Raw genomic sequence first — 16,918 nt, 5'->3', positions numbered from 1 at the left:
CTCTGCGCATCAGACTTCTATCTTTCAACAATTTCACATTACCGTAATTCCAAATCTTTCTCATTCATCTTCAAGGTGGATGGATGTTTAAGGTGCAATAAGACCACTGAAAAAGTGCATGGTTTTCGTAGAACATTGGAAAAGATTTTCAAAATGAGTATTATACTCTTGAGAAGCCAACCAAAGACATCGGGTACCGAAAGGGTCATACGCTCAATGACACGACTACTGCTACACAAGTCAGCTGTTGGAACCTGTTTCGCTTGTTGATGGTTTCGCTATCGCTTCCAACCGTCAAAACAAAAACAGAGAAGTACTCTCGCAATCACGCAATCGCGCACTCGTCGCTCACAGAACAGCGACGTCATAGTTCTCTCTCGAATGAATCGATGACTATCACGTCACCACCAGCATCCACCGAAACTGGCACGAGACTGCGAGGCATATCAGTCGCCTCACGCGCGAACATCATCACGGAGTCGTTGAAAGTGCAAGTCCACACCACAACCGGATAAAATATATATACCAAATCGATTCTAGCGGCCAGTGGACATTCGCTGCTGGACTGCTGTACTGATAAGACCCTCCAACGACGACGTCGAAGTGGGTGCGCGTGATCTTTGCGATTTTTCACTGGCGATATTGAGTGTTTGATTGATTGAGAGACTGAAGTGCAAACTTGTTCGGTGAAGTGAATTGTTTGAATTGTCTACAAAGAAATTATGTACGGCAGTGTGCAAGTTTAGTAAGAAGAAACCAAAATGAAGTTCGATAAAAGGTAAATAGTCGATAGGTGTGGTTAATGATGCAGAGTGGAAGTACATACAGGCATGTGTAAATATAGCCAAAGGTCAACGAACGTTAGCAGCCCACACATGGATCGGTCCTTTCTGGAAGGATAATACATAAACGAGGGGCAGAAGCGTAGAAAGGTCCCAATACCATTTCGAGTGCGAATGAAAGTGATATGTGGACGAAGAGAATAACCTTAGAGACGTCCCCGAACGTCAAAGACCGACAGTGTGGGATGGGTGGCATCACAGGTCTATATGCACAATGTACGTGCGTGTACCGAATCGAGAACACCAGAATCGCGCTCGTATAGATAAAACGATGGCAATGACATAATTTTGGGAAATGGGCCAGATGATTTTGTGAGCTAAATTTAAAGCGAAGTGATACGAGAGGTGATCTCTGAGTGCCGTCCGTGAAGTCGAACATCTGGACGAAGAAAGTGGGAAGGGAATTCTAAGGCGGCAGCAGAGAAATTACAAGAACACTAAATTTGGTTTCGAAAAATGTTAACTTGATGTTTAAAACTACAATCGTAAGCACATAACATCAGAGGACAACAAATTTACAATTATTTCGACTAGCTTGATTAAGTCCAATACATTCAAAAATAGTTTGAACGAGGACCTGAATACAAATACATCCGTAAATCATCAGATTTTCTGAGGATTATGGTCAAACATTTCAGAAGTAGAAAATTGGAAAAACTCTTTTCAAAGTTTGAGGCGGTTAAAAAAATCTAGGATGTTGAATGCAGCGAATTTAACAAAGATCATGGTTTTCCAAATTTTTAGAGACAAGTTTGAACAAATTTTACATTCACTACAACAGGCCCAGAAAATGTATAGAGACTGGAAATCGCGCACTTTAAGTATTGTGAAGTTTTGAAAAAATTTGAGTATTCCTAGCAAAAATAATTAAAGTTTATCCTGAGTCGGGATTTTCAAAAACAGTTCTAAATCAAAGATTTAGTTTGAAATATCCACAAATTAATTTGTTCTAGGTTTGCAAAGCATTCCAAAATAAAAAAAAAGCAGGATTAACAATTCAAAAAAAAAATGTGTAACAGAACTATAGATGTTCCAAACTACGGTCCGAAGTCCAAGAATCAAACAATAATTCTTACAAATTCCAATCGTCTTGGAATCAGTAACATTTTTCTTTCGGGAAATATATTTTGCAAAACCGTCAATAACCACCAACAATGTGCAAATTATTTACCTCAACAGCAGTGCAAAGTCTCCCCTCGCGGGTGATACCGTCATCGAAACGCAGCTGCAACCGGCCGAATACCAGCACGGCTCAGTCAGGCTGGCAGTCACCGCCAGTAGGGGTAGCAAAGAAAGTTTGAACGGTCAAAGTGAAGTGCAAAAGCTAGACTCGCTGCCATCAGGTCGAGCATTGACGAACGATTCCTCGGAAGCAAAGGATCAAACGGAAGAGCTTCTGGAATCGACTGTTTTGGCTTCGTTCTACATGGATGGGAAGCTAGTGGAACTGGATGCGCAGTATTTGCAGCAGAAAGAGGAAGCCGACGACGAGAAATTCAACTCGACAACCGAAGGAGTGTTTCATCAGGTAGGTTTGAACGTTCTCAAATAATGCATGATGTCAACTGATATACCTATGTAACAGACAAGTGGTGAAGCAATTCAAACCATTTGTTGAGTGAAGTGGTTGGTCATTTAAGGTTTTAACTAGACGTCTGTATCAAGATTAACCTAATTATGTTTACGCAAACGCCACCCACTATCCTAGTTTGGTTGTTTACTAGTTTCACTGTATCTTGTTACATGTTATTGAGTTATTACAGATAACAAGAGCACAACTATTGTTCGGGTGCATTTTCTCATATTTCAGAATGAGAATTTAATATACTCGTTTGGGTGTTGTTTATTTACATGGTTGACCCACATTTGCTACTACTTGATCATTCTGGATGCACATTATGCTACAACTGAAGCATTAAACCTGTCCTTGTATCTTAATCAAATTTTGCATTTTTTTTTTTACTATAATTAATTTTTACAGTTTCTTATTCAGAAAACATATTTGTTTAGTCCAGAAAATCGTTTCTTATGTACAAATCACATAAATATTGCGTGATAAAAAGTTCAAAATTTGGACTAAAAGTTTATGTTTTACAATTTTGGTCAATTTCGAACTGTCCATTGTGTCCATTTAGCATTTTTGATATGCTTTCAAATAAACATAATTTCAAAAAATGCGCTTTTTTGTTATTTAAATATTTAACAGCTTTTTATTTGTTTTTTGACGAAAAGTTTAGATTTTCTTAAGTGTATATTTTTTTTTTTTTGAAAAAAAAACAAACCAGTTTCTCACTACTTTGTCTCAGACGCCATTTCGATTAGATGAGCCGTTTTCGAAAAATATCGAAGACGCCATATTGACAGGTTAGCCTTAAGTCAAAATGGCCGCATTCTAGCACAAACTTGGTTCATTGCCCCTTGCGATCAATTATGCGATGTTCCATGGAATGCTGAGAGGTGAAATCTAAAATTTGATTATTTTTTCGCTATTTGACCTGGAACTTCACATTAGTGGAATCAACTTAATTCAAACTTCGGTGCAGCCCACAGTATCATCAACAATCAATACGAAACTAACGATTTTAAATTGGCTCACTACTTGACTAGCCTATTGGTCCCAAGCAAACGATTAACGTATTCCATTCTAGTCGAAATTCTAGTACTACACAACGTTTGTTTTGATTCGTTATGAAATTTTGACAGATAAAATGAGGGGTTAGTGGATTTTCCTATGTTTCGAGGGGTGAATCGATTAGCTTGGGACCGAAGAGAGTACCAGAGCTGAGCTAAAAAGTTGAGCACGTTTCTTCGGTACCTTCTGGTCTTAGAGTTACCTCTATGGTATGATTGGCAATGTGATTTCTGGGAAGGCTTTCAGTCAGCAAACAAATGAATCGAACCCCTAAGCCTTATGGCCAGGTGCTGACCAAATTCAACGGATATTTTACTTGGATAATGAACGTGACCACCCTAATGTTTACAACCACCAAAAGACCACGTAGGTCTACTCATAAATTCGTTATTATCACTGTGTACTCATTGAAAAAAAACATTGAAAAATAACCGTGTAAATTTTCAATTGCATCACCAAAGAAAAGGTATGTTATTACCATAATTAAAACAAATATTCCTGATTAATATCATGTCAATCTATCCAGCAGGACACTTTTCATAAAAGTTGATAAAATTATGTTTTTCGTAGTGTACCAAAAACGTACCATAGCGTACCTTCAAGGATTGTGAACGTAGCTCTAAAATTCCATGTTTTGGGGTGATTTTTCGAAAATAATCATTTAACTTTCCAAAACCTTCACCAATGTAGTGTACCGTTGTAGTTCCGATTCTGAAGTTCATTTTTAATGTATCTCAAATTTTACCATACTTTAAAACTTTAAAACTTTTGATCGATTCTTCGGAAAATGTTAACCTGATGTGACCAAAAAAAAATTTTTACGCTACTTTATACCCAAAAACGTGTGTTTCAAGCAAGTACATATATATAATTACCAGACCCCCTTCACTCTTTGGAATTTGAAGAAACAGATAACAGCGCCAAACGGTTTGTGATGAGACAACGTTGAACCAACAATCAATTCGAAACTAACGATTTAAAATTGGCTCACTACTTGACTAGCCTATTGGTTCCAAGCAAATCGATTAACGTACCGCATTCTAGTCGAAATTCTAGTACTACAGTATGTTTGTTTTGATTCGCTATAAAAGTATGACAGATAAAATGAGGGGTTCGTGGATTTTTCTATGTTTCGAGGGGTATAGCTTGGGACCGAAGAGAGTACCAGAGCTGAGCCAAAAAGTTGAGCACGTTTCTTCGGGACCTTCTAGTCTTAGAGTTACCTCTATGGTTGAACTGCAGCGTTGGAGGAAAACGTTTGCGTTTACGTTCACCGGCGTTGACAAATACTTCCTATGTTATAAAATAGGAAATTAATGATTATTCCAACGTAATTTTTGAATAGAATGCGTTGGCCAACGAAGACGGCATATTTTATTACGTTTAGCAATGATTTCGATGCGTTGCATTTACAGTGGCTGGGGTGTTGGAATTATTCTTTAGAAATAGGGAAAGTTTTTCCACAGACAAACAGACATAAACTTATTGGATATTTCTCACTGTAAACATTGTCGCTAAAACATTACTCCATCTGTTGTGTTCACTGTGGTGGGAACTACGCTGTACAGATGGCGGTAGTGTGTAAACGTCAAACGCAAGGGAATTGACTATGCGCGCCACAGGTGGCGGTACTACCAACTACGATACTTTTAAATTGTCCGTTCAATGCTTGGTCGATGAACAATTTGCTAGTGTTATGTCTGTTTGTCTGTGGTTTTTCCCTTGTTTGCTTCTATGCTTATTAAAATTGTTTTCAACAACAGCTCCGAAAATCATCAATTACTATTAAAGATTTGCATCTTACTGATACCGGTGGTATATTGGAAACTCTTTCGCTCGAAAGCAAAACATATTACAAGCACATCATGATGCGCACTTGGATGTGTGATTGTTTTCTCAAGTGTTTCTGTAGCGTATAAAGTGGCAATGATTGAAAAGAATCTTGCTATGACAATAGGGTAACTGATGATGGTTGGACCTATTTAGACTGGTTTCACACGACGTCAACATGCATGTCGCATTTTTTCATGAATTCAACATATAATTATGAAAAATGCGTGATTAGGGGAAAGATCTACCTTCCTTGTTTGTAATAATAACCTAAAAAGTTAAATATTATGAACAAATTATTTTATAATACGTTTTTATTCAGCAAAGAATTATGATGTTGATTGGACCTATACTGATTTTGGTTGGACCTAAAAAATGATGATGGTTGGACCTATTTTTGCAAATGCTAGTTTAGCCCATATTTGTTCAAAAACTTTGTTTAGAGCTTATTTGTATTATGAAAAAACCCTTTTTAAACAGTTTTTATGAATTTGCTATTTAAAAAAAATCAAGAAATTTGAGTTTAACTTCTTTTTTAAAAAAGTTCACTTTCCACGCATTAGCTATTCATCATGGCTCATTTTCTCGGTAATCATTGACCCGATTTGGGATTTTTTTTTTAACGTCAAACTATAGGTATTGTGGTCCCTTTGAAAGCTATCGAATATTTTTGGAATCGGTCAACTGGTTCCGGAGATATGGCCGAAACAAGTTCCAGGGTATATGGAACATGGACCTAATTTTGACATGGAAGGAATAAAACTTATCATGCGACACTTCACGTTACTTCCAAATTCGATAACAAGATCAATTACAAAATTGAGTGCCTTGGACCACATTGAAAACATCATTGACCCGACTTCCGGGCATGTTAAAATGACAGAATATCAGAAATTAATTCCGGTTTTATAGTTCTTTTTCTCCTAAGAGTTTCAGTTAGCAATTTTTAGTTTGTTAACATTTTATTTCAAGTTAATTCACACCCAGAAAGTGTATGAAAAGTGCTTAATGTAAATTCATATTAACAGATTCCTTCGGCGCTTTCGTGGTAGTTCGGAAATCGGTGGTTACCCTTTCAGCCAACCTGACGATGGAATTCCTCCTTTAAATTTACGCCCAACTAGTGACGCAAGGTCTTTAGCAGCTTCCAAGATCTTTTTGGTCGTCTTGGGACTGCCAAAAGCAGCGCATATACAAACCCAATCCGCTAGCTGGTTCTCCAAATCAACACTCAACACTATTTCCCTTCCATATTTCTTGCCGTGGATTCCCTTAATTTTTGCGTCGTTTTTGTCGTTTTCGGAATATTGTACCTTTTCTGTGCCTGATACGCGGTAAGTAATTTATTTCTTACTAAAAGAACAGCCTCTTGAAGATTTTCGACCGTATAACTCTTTTCTTTAGCCATTTTTTCAATTGAAGAAACTGATCACTCGGCCAAAACGAAATTGAATTTCAAATCAGCTCTGCATGAAGGATGTAGACAAACCGAAGCGCACCTAGCGGCCGTCTTAGGAAACACATAGGTCCAACCATCATCATGCGTAGGTCCAACCATGATCATATTTATCTATTCGAATTTCGTCAATTATTCAAACATTTTAGTGAAACCAATGGATAAATGACGTACTAACGTGTTGTTTACACCTTAAAGCAGTATTTTACTGCAAGAAAATAAAAATAAATGTAAAAAATATTCCTTTTTTGTATGTTTGAAAGTAAGGCATGATGACGAGCTAATGCGTGGAAAGTGAACTGTTTTGAAAACACATTGAAACTCAATTGTTTTGAAGTTTTTTCAATAAAACACCCATGCAAATTGAAGAAAAAGAGTTTTTATGATAGTAAAATGATCTTTGAAAAAAAAAAATTAGCGCTGGATGTAAGATTCGCTTACAATCATGTGGGATTCATCATCAGAGGATGTAAGTGGAGACCGCATGAACCGAGGATGCGATATACCTAGCTGCGGTCCGATGTAAGAAAATTGGAGACCGAAAAATGTTGCGTGTATTAGTGAGTGAAATTAATTATGTCGAAAAAAATAGAAAAAAGGTTGCCGACTGGACTCGAACCACGGACGTTGCGACTATCATACCTGTGCTTTCTCCACTGCTCTCTCCATGCTTATGAATATGGTCAGCCTAAAAGCAAACATGAAGCGCTCATTTTCTCGCATGCTCGACTTCGTATGCTTTTTCTGCTGGAGAGATTCGAGATAAGTGTGTGCGTCGTTCTACAATGTTCTACAATGTGCGTCGTTCTACAAGCTTACTGGTATAGTCGAAAGCGTAGATGGAACACGAAATAAAAAAAGACAAAAAACCATTACATCGCCTGCATGGTCAATTTCTAACATTCGTTGCGATGTTCATGAACAGAGGATGGTAGGAAACGGAACTAACATTCATTGTAATAGATTTTTGGTTTGCGTGTAGCGATTGAAAAAATAGGTCCAACCATCATCAGTTTTTGGATAGGTCCAACCAGAATCAATTACCCTATAATGATAATGACTTCGAGGATGATATCGTCCTCTTCCCTCGCTGATCATCAAAGTCCGTTTTGACATCTGTCATGCTGACACCTGTCAGTTATTGAGCCCAGGTGGTGAAATTGGCTGGGAACTCCCAACAGTTTCAATGTGCACTTAACAGATGGCACTGCGATCACATAAGAGTGGTAATTATATGCCTTGTATGAGGAATTGACACAGAGAACAGACGTTCAAGTTCGGTCAGAAACTTGTGTAAAATAAGTGGGAACGTCGCCGTTACGTGGTGTTAGCATCTCCTGATTTTCTCTATAAATTTTCCACTTTCGACCAATTTGGCGCTAGTATCGATAAATTTTGTGTTGAAAATTGCCACTTGGCGGTACTAGCACTTAGTGTCTAGTGTAATTTGTGCAACGTCAGCGCCATCATGTTGTCAAAGAGGGTTTTTAAGTAGGGAAGTCACCGTTAGTGGCGCTTAAGTCGAGTAGGAATCTTTACACAAGTTTTTAGAGAAATTTCGGATACCTACATACATCCGAGCATACATCCAGCTAAGCATTCTGTTTACTCCTGAATGTAGACAACGAACAAACGTTGAAAAGGACATATATCTAGCATTCAGAATCATAAGGGCCTAGCTGCGATGATCGATTCTCTTCATAGATTTTCTCTTCGCATAACCACAGTTCAGTGTAACAATTTTCCGAAACTATTATTACAAAACAGTGTAGTGGAAGGTAGTATTAGCTTGCAAATGCAAAATCAAACGCACCGAGAAATGTTAATCCAGCCGAGTTATTAACAAAAGAGAAAATCGATGAAGAGAATCGATCACCGCAGTTAGGGTTAGACCCTTATGATTCTGAACGCTAGAAATATCTTTAATTATACAGAATCAATTCTGTATGAGTCGTCAAGGAATCTCAACTTTATATCGATGGGATAATTGATTTTAAAATGATAAAAAAATGTTTATGATTATTTTAAAAAATACGTTGCTACGTGAAAATTTTGTGATCAGCTAAGGATTAAATCTTCTCAGAAACAATTTGCATGGGTAGATTGATGATGTTACAAGAGGTGGTCACTCTACACACTTATTTTGCGCTAACATTTTTCTCAGTGTGCCGAGAGTGCCACACAGAAAAAAAAAATGTTGCATATTACATCCAAACAGCCGCACAGAGGTCATTCCGCTGGTTTTGTAATATTACGTTGTACGATGTATACCGATTTTACGAACAAAATTACATCCATTGATGTAATATTGTATCTGCTTTTTACTATTACATCATTATTTCATATTTCAGCTTGAATTACGTTGATCGATATTACAATTTTTTTTTTATGTGCATGTCATCGGACTGATTTTGTTTGTGATTATTTGGCAACCCGGTATTTTGACAATTCAAATGTTTTGTTTTGGTATGTCAAACCGTATGAGTTGCCGAAGATAATAGCATAGAGGTAACTCTAAGACAAGTAGGTCCCAAAGAAACGTGCTCAACTTTTTGGCTCACCTCTGGTACTAAAGGGTGATACGGTCAAAATTTGGTCAAGGGAAAACGCGTGTAAATCGGTGAAATCGTTTATTTAAAAAATCAAATTAAATTTCTTGTTCAAGTTCAATTAGTATAAAATTCAGGAAAAATATTCAGTTAGGCTTCCGCTTTTCCAAATCCGAATTGCCGGGCCTTACGCTTGACCCCTGCCATCAGATTTTGTACAGCCACCTTGTCCACCTTCTTCGCCGCAGAAAGCCAGTTTGCCTTGAACTGCTGCTCGCCCTTAGCAGTTTTTTTGGTCTTCTTTAGGTTCCGCTTGACAATAGCCCAGTATTTCTCAATTGGGCGGAGCTCTGGCGTGTTGGGAGGGTTCTTGTCCTTGGGAACCACCTGCACGTTGTTGGCGGCGTACCACTCCATGGCCTTTTTACCGTAATGGCAAGATGCCAAATCCGGCCAAAACAGTACGGAACAACCGTGTTTCTTCAGGAAAGGCAGCAGACGTTTATTCAAACACTGTTTCACGTAAATTTCTTGGTTGACAGTCCCGGAAGCTATGAAAATGCTGCTTTTCAAGCCACAGGTACAGATGGCTTGCCAAACCAGATATTTCTTTGCGAACTTTGACAGTTTCATGTGCTTGAAAACATCTGCTACCTTTCCCCTTCCTTTTGCCGTATAAAACTCCTGTCCCGGAAGCTGCTTGTAGTCGGCTTTGACGTAGGTTTCGTCGTCCATTACCACGCAGTCAAACTTCGTCAGCATCGTCGTGTACAGCCTCCGGGATCGCGCTTTGGCCGTCGTATTTTGTTTATCATCGCGATTTGGAGTCACTACCTTCTTGTAAGTCGATAGTCCGGCTCGTTTTTTGGCTCGATGCACGGTTGTAGACGATACACCCAGCTTATTTGCGGCATCTCGGAGAGAGAGGTTAGGGTTTCGCTTGAAACTACCGGCAACTCTCTTTGTCGTCTCAGCGGCTTCCGGTTTTCGATTTCCCCCCGATCCAGACTTCCTGGCTGTCGACAAACGTTCCCCAAACACTTTAATTACATTTGTAACGGTTGATTTGGCAACTTTTAGCGATTTTGCCAACTTTGCGTGCGAGTAGCTCGGATTTTCGCGATGCGCGAGCAAAATTTTGATACGCTGCTCTTCTTGCTTGGACGGCATTTTGACAACTGAAGAGTGAATTCCAAAATCAAAATAGGAGCAACATTCTACACACACACACCTTCAAAATGAGGGGTGTTCAGGTTTTTTAAATGCAAAATTGAAAGAAATACGTCAAGTTGATATTGACCAAATTTTGACCGTATCACCCTTTATCTACGGTCCCAAGCACCCCTCAAAACATAGGAAAATCCAAGAACCCCTCATTTTAGCTGTCAAACTTTCATAGCGCATCAAAACAAACATTGTGTAGTACTAGAATTTTGACTAGAATGGGATACGTTAATCGATTTGCTTGGGACCAATAGGCAGTCAAGCAGTGAGCCAATTTAAAATCGTTAGTTTCGTATTGATTGTTGATAATAGTGTGATTGTGTCAGTGATTTGTTTTCATCAGGAAATTTTTTTGCTATGAAATTTAGTTCCTGGTGAAAACATTTTGCGTATACGTAAACGCGACGTAGTGTGCGTATGATAGACGTCACATCGGGACTGCACTCATTGAACATTCTGCACCGGGACATCAAAGACGAAAACGTTATCATTAGAAATACTCAGAGGGAGAGATAGGCGGAGAAAACAAAGTACAATTCGGCAGCAGGGATTTGTACCTAAATTATCTTGCAACCCTTGCTAGAAGCCAGCATTTCACATTACTTTTATTTTTCATTCGATTTACGTGCAAAATAACAATTGATTGCATCGCAATATTTTGCACATTTCTTGGTGCCATTAATTAACCAACTAAGATCAATTAATCAATAGAGTTAGAATATTGTTTTTGATTCCAAAAATTAGTTGAATTTGAGAAGCACACGAAACATAATGGTGATTGAATTTCTGTTCGATTGAATTACTCTCAAATATAATCCAGTAAGAATAAGAAATCCTCGGACAAATTCTAATGGGAATGTTCGATTGGCTCAGATTTTGGCAGTTCATTTGACTCAAAACATTATCTTCGCCCAGCTCTCCCTCTGAGTATTTATGATTATCACCGAGCACAATTTCCATATCAAACTGATTGACTTCGGATCGGCGACGTTCGTACAGCTTACAATTATTTTTTTTACCTTCTACGGCACGACCGAGTACTGCAGTCCGGAAGTGTTGGCAGGCAACCGCTACTCCTGCCCGGAACTGGAAATGTGGGCTCTCGGTGTGACACTGTACGTGTTCATGTTTTTCGAGAAACCATTCTTGGACGTTGAGGAAATCCTGCAATCCTGAAGAATCCTGCGAAGAATTGGAATACGTGCTGCTTTCGCTGTTGCACAAGAATCCCAAAATTCGGATCACCATCCAGAAGCTACTGGAGACGGAATGGACGTCAATTGTAGAATCTCTGATTGAAAATAATTGCTCTACACATGCTAATAAGTCGGTAAATTTAAATTATATTTTTAAATAAATAAATATTATATTTTGGGATTCATTTTTAATGATTTTTATTCGGGGTTAAAATGTCTAGTGGCGGAGTTGCAGTGATTTTATTTTAATCAATCCTGAACTAGTCCTGGTTGAGCGCTAAATGCTTCCTGATGATTTGGTCGGTTCGTGGTTCTGTTTGTGTGCCGGATAGCGTATCCATGTCTGGAGTTCTACAACAGACAATGTTAGTGACTGTTTTAAATCAGTGAAACAACTGGAAGTCAATGCAGGGGTTCATAAACTGCCCAATTCCGTGGCAGTTTCTGCACTCCTGCGCTGGCTTCCAAATATTTATATTAAATCCACCCGGTCTTCGTTGTGATATCGGCATCTTCCGTTGATCCGGTTGTGGACCGTAGCAGTAAGGATGAGTTGGAGGCTCCGGCGAAAATATCTGTTGCGGATACCGAAAAAAAAAATTTTTTTGTGTCAACAATCAAATTTTGACACATCCTCACTGCACAGGCGCAGAAATAATTCAGTGATACCAGCTACTTAAGAGATCACAAAAATTATTTACCATGGGTGCCAAACAGTGCCAGTGAGTGAGCCATGGTGTGCCCTACTGTGTTTTTGGCACACTGAAAAAAGTTTTGACTTAGTTTACATTAGGAACGCACATAGTATTTTTCCAAAAACAAAAACAATGATGTTTACCTGAATGTCACATAGCATTAGAAATTCTATATGAGAAATCATATAGATTTCATTGGACACATAACGTTCATGTGATTTAGTGGTGCAATTTCCAATTATGGGATCACATGAGAGTTATGTGAAATTCACATGGATATTTTCCACTGGTTATGTGATTTATTTTATGAGTGCACACTGTGCTGAGTGACCTACACGGAACGAAAATCAGTTATTTTATTCATGTGTTTCACTTATACATTTTTGCCACGGAGATGAACCAGCATCTGGCTGAAAATCTCCTTAATAAAGACAACCAACCAACCAACCATTTTTGCCAAAACATCAGCCTTATACATTCCATAAGACAAACCACATAGGTCCTATAAGAATATATAAAAGATATGTGTGACCGATTATACATTTCATTTGACACATGATCTTCATTAACTTTTTGCAAGGCGTCTGCTTATTAGTCGATTTATACATTTTATGAATAATCAGCAATAGAAATTTGCCAAAAGGTATAAGGAGATTACTATCCGTGGACCCCTTTTGATGTTATTTATTTCCGTCGAATTCGAGAATTTGCGATGACAAAATTTCTTGAAAATTGAAAGTCAATCAAAACTTTTATGCAACTTTTTTACAATGCATTTTCTTAAATTTGTGATGCTCTTTTTTCTTAATTTCTATGAATAAATGTTGTTGACAATAAAGTAATGTTTTCATTCCAATAGTATAGAAACGCGAGGGGGACGACTCTATCTACGATGCAGGAAATATGATGATGCGCGATGCAAGTAGATGCGAGAAATGAAAGAAGATTTTTCGAAGATTTATTCACTAGTGTGAGATTTTTGGAGCATCTAGAATTGAGATTTAGATGTGTCGTCCCCCTCGAGAAAATGTACACTCAAAATAATGTTTACGTCAATGCTACGTGAAAACATACGTAGATTTTTTCCATCGTACTTTTCACGTAAGGGGCTGTTCATAAACTACGTAGACAGTTTTTTGGGATTCTCGACCCCCCTCCCCTGCGTAGACAATTGTCTATTCAAATTTTTTTTAAATTTGTATGGGCCGTGGATAATTGTCACCACCCTAAACTGTCTACGTAGTTTATGAACAGCCCCTAAGAGTTACGTGATTCTCATGTAGATGCACTCATTTCGTCAAGCTTCAACGTCACATGAGTATCACGTATAACTTACGTGATTTTGCTAATGAATGTCATGGTGGTTTTAAGTACCATTGTTATTGATGATACTTATATACTTTTTTTTATTTATTATTATAATGAATTTTCACAATATATCAGAATAATGTCCTTTTATTCAATTAAAAAAAGCCACAATGAAATCCGATGAAACACTAATAATTCCAATCAGGTGCAGGGTGATAACATAGAGGTTGGTGATAATCCAAGTTATTTTTCCGCGGGGAACTGCTGGATTGCTTGACACCTACCTGTAAAAATAATAAAAATTTTATGTGAGTTTTGACAATGGGAAAAAATAACCCGGATCTTATACTTACATCTTGCAATTAATTTATCAAAATAACAAAAACATCTCTACATCTAGCCGCCATATTGTGCACCATGCTGAGTGTCGCACTCTTTTTTTTTTCAGAAGTGGAAACCATGTAAGGTTTACGTGAAACGCACATAGAAATTGTCTCTGTGGAAATCACGTAAATTTCATTGGATGCGTTAGAGTATTCAACAGAAATGTTCTTTAATATTTAAGTGGTATCACATATATGCTACGAGAGTCACGTAAAGCTGATAGAATAAACGAGATACCTTATGTGATTTTTCACGTAGCTTTGACGTGTCGATTATTTTGAGTGTAGGTTTCCGTGGTAAACATATTTTTTTCTAGCAAACAGCAATTCAAAACTAATAATTCCTAGTAGGGGAACAGGGAATAAAATGAACCGATCTCTTCAACAGTTAAGTCATTCAAAATCTTTGAATGTAAATTAATTAAATGTTAAAAGGTACATTGGTTGAAAGTCCTGTGCGTTGAAATGATTGATATTTGCATGCATAAGCACTTAAAATTGTCAAATATTCATTTCACCCTGTATTCCCATTTTACCTCCACTTCCCCTAACATTCAAATTTCAGCGAAGGGTAAGAATAAACATCATTCAGAGCGAAAAGTATGACAATTCATATTAAGAAACTGAAAAGTTTAGTGAAATCTGCAGGCTGACAAAATCGGGAAAAAATGCTGACAAAATCGAGGGTAGACAAAATCGGGAGCTGATAAAAGTTGGAAAGCACTGTAATACAATTTTTCAAAGCAAATTTGCATGTGACACCTCACGTTTCGACGTTTCTTAAATCTAGCTATTTCCACAAGGGCCGGCGGCTGTTGATCGATGCTAAAAAAAATATGAATCGTTTCTAATAAACAAGTTTTGCGAACGTCTCTTCGCACATTAGATATGAATAATTCGATTGCTAATTGGCACCTTGTAAAAATGCAAACAAAACTTGAACACTGTACACGTGACAAAGTCACACATTCCCATCGTCTAGCGATCTAGCCCCGCTCGAAAGCAACTTGTTTTCAATCATCTGACAAGCCTGGCAATCAGCGGGATCATCAAGCAACCGGTTTGATGCAACAAATTAAAACAGTCAATTGACGGTCCTCAATCAAAACCGTCTACCAGCTGATTCAATTCCACGCACTCGTTTTAACCCTCGGTAACCCCAACCACTCTAACCAATTAAAAAGCCCTAATCGATGTCGTCAAAACACAACAGTTGCTGCTGCTACTCAATGATCATTGTGTTTGTTTGTTTGTTCTTTCGTTTCAGTGTCTTGTAACATGTGCAGTGTTGCTGCTGGCAGCAGCATGCGGTATGCCAATTGGCTACTCGGCGGTACTGCTTCCTCAGCTCTACAACGTCAGCGAGCCGCTGCTCATCGATATGGAGATGGGCTCGTGGATTGGTGAGTAGCATAATATGAGATATATGTAGCTCCTCTATCGGCCATAAGTCTCGTCAACAACAAAGGCAACGACGACGGAGACGACTTGCCCAGCGTGCAACTGTTTGAGCAAGGTCCGACCCCCCAACGACGACCATCCGAGAATAATCTCTAATGAGTTGAAAATAAAAAGCATTAATTCTAATGTGTACAAATGTGGATACAGCCCGATACGGCTATGTAGGGAAAAAACTAGGTCAAACACAACCACTTCTGATAAAACCGCATATTCTACATAGACGGTACGGGCAGTATGCAGTGGGTGACGTAAATCAACGTACTACACGCGCCCAAGAACTTTTCGTGTTTGAATTGTTGGTATATTGCCTATATACTATGTATGTGCTTTCTTGAAGATCAAATTTCATTAACTCTGAACTTGGTAAGGTGGTTGGCAGTCGTCGTCGCCATCTGATACAACCACCAAAATTGCCCAAATTTAAAAGATTGTTCTATCGCATTCCACCCTGTCACCGGGCCTTGATAAGAATTTATTATGCACGCATGTATTATACACGCAACTGGACAAGTGTTGGTATATTCATAACAAAACAAAACAGTTGGTTTATATAAAAGTGGAATGCATCCATAGACATGTCCATATATCTTGGATAACGGAGGAATGCAAATTTGACGGAATTCGCATTGGGAAGTAAATTCCTGTTTCTACAGAAAGAGAAAGAAACTAAGAACACTGAAACCAAGCGATACCCATCTAGGATTAACTGAATTCTACATTTTTTGTGTTAATCGTTTTTAACGACCACATTATCTTATTCTTCATGGTTTTAACCACGGTTGTTAATCGATAACCGTTGTTAATGTAACCGTGAATTTATAAATCTTAAAAACATGAAGCAAGTGAATTTCCATTTTGAAATTCCTGGTCAATGATTTAAAAGTTTCCTGGTTTTAAAAACCATGTTTATATACAATTTTTAATAAAAAATAAATAAAGTGAATCCTTGTGCCATCATTCTTCGCGCAATGCGGAATTTCACAAACCAAAATAGGTATTAAGGTTCTTATGAATGCCCGTGAAATCTTTATCTGATTGTTTGCTGTAAAGAAGCTAGTAGGGAGCCGCGCTACTTCGTCGTATCATGGCGCCTATTTCCGTTCTATGTGCTAAAACTATAATAGCAAAGCGTTTTCACTCATGTTTTTGCAAAAACATCTTTGCTTACAAGATTAATTACGATTGACACTGAAACATTTGCGATAACCCGTAAAATGAGCGATTTTAGGGGTGTATGACGAAGAAAAGCTGAGATACGACGGACTAGCGCGGAGCCCTATCTAATGTCTGAAATTTAGAGATCTATAAGCCCCTAAATCTTGAGATTTCCGTTTATGAAACT

At 38.1% G+C, this 16,918-nt stretch overlaps 1 protein-coding gene across 1 annotated transcript in view; it reads left to right on the top strand.

The window, feature by feature from the left end:
* The first annotated feature begins 487 nt into the window (after positions 1–487).
* The window catches only part of pippin, a 41,155-nt gene continuing 24,724 nt past the window's right edge, over positions 488–16,918 (top strand). The window contains exons 1-3 of the mRNA XM_065234638.1: positions 488–778; positions 2,022–2,370; positions 15,383–15,518. Coding sequence (XP_065090710.1) covers positions 762–778; positions 2,022–2,370; positions 15,383–15,518 — 502 coding nt within the window. The 5' untranslated portion in view covers positions 488–761. The remainder of the gene's footprint in view (positions 779–2,021; positions 2,371–15,382; positions 15,519–16,918) is intronic.

The sequence above is a fragment of the Ochlerotatus camptorhynchus genome, unplaced genomic scaffold (genome assembly GCF_037179485.1).
Source record: "Ochlerotatus camptorhynchus isolate MF236.1 unplaced genomic scaffold, CSIRO-AGI_Acam_v1.1 ptg000434l, whole genome shotgun sequence".
NCBI classification, from domain to species: domain Eukaryota; kingdom Metazoa; phylum Arthropoda; class Insecta; order Diptera; family Culicidae; genus Ochlerotatus; species Ochlerotatus camptorhynchus.
This window is presented reverse-complemented; position numbering and strand designations above follow the sequence as displayed.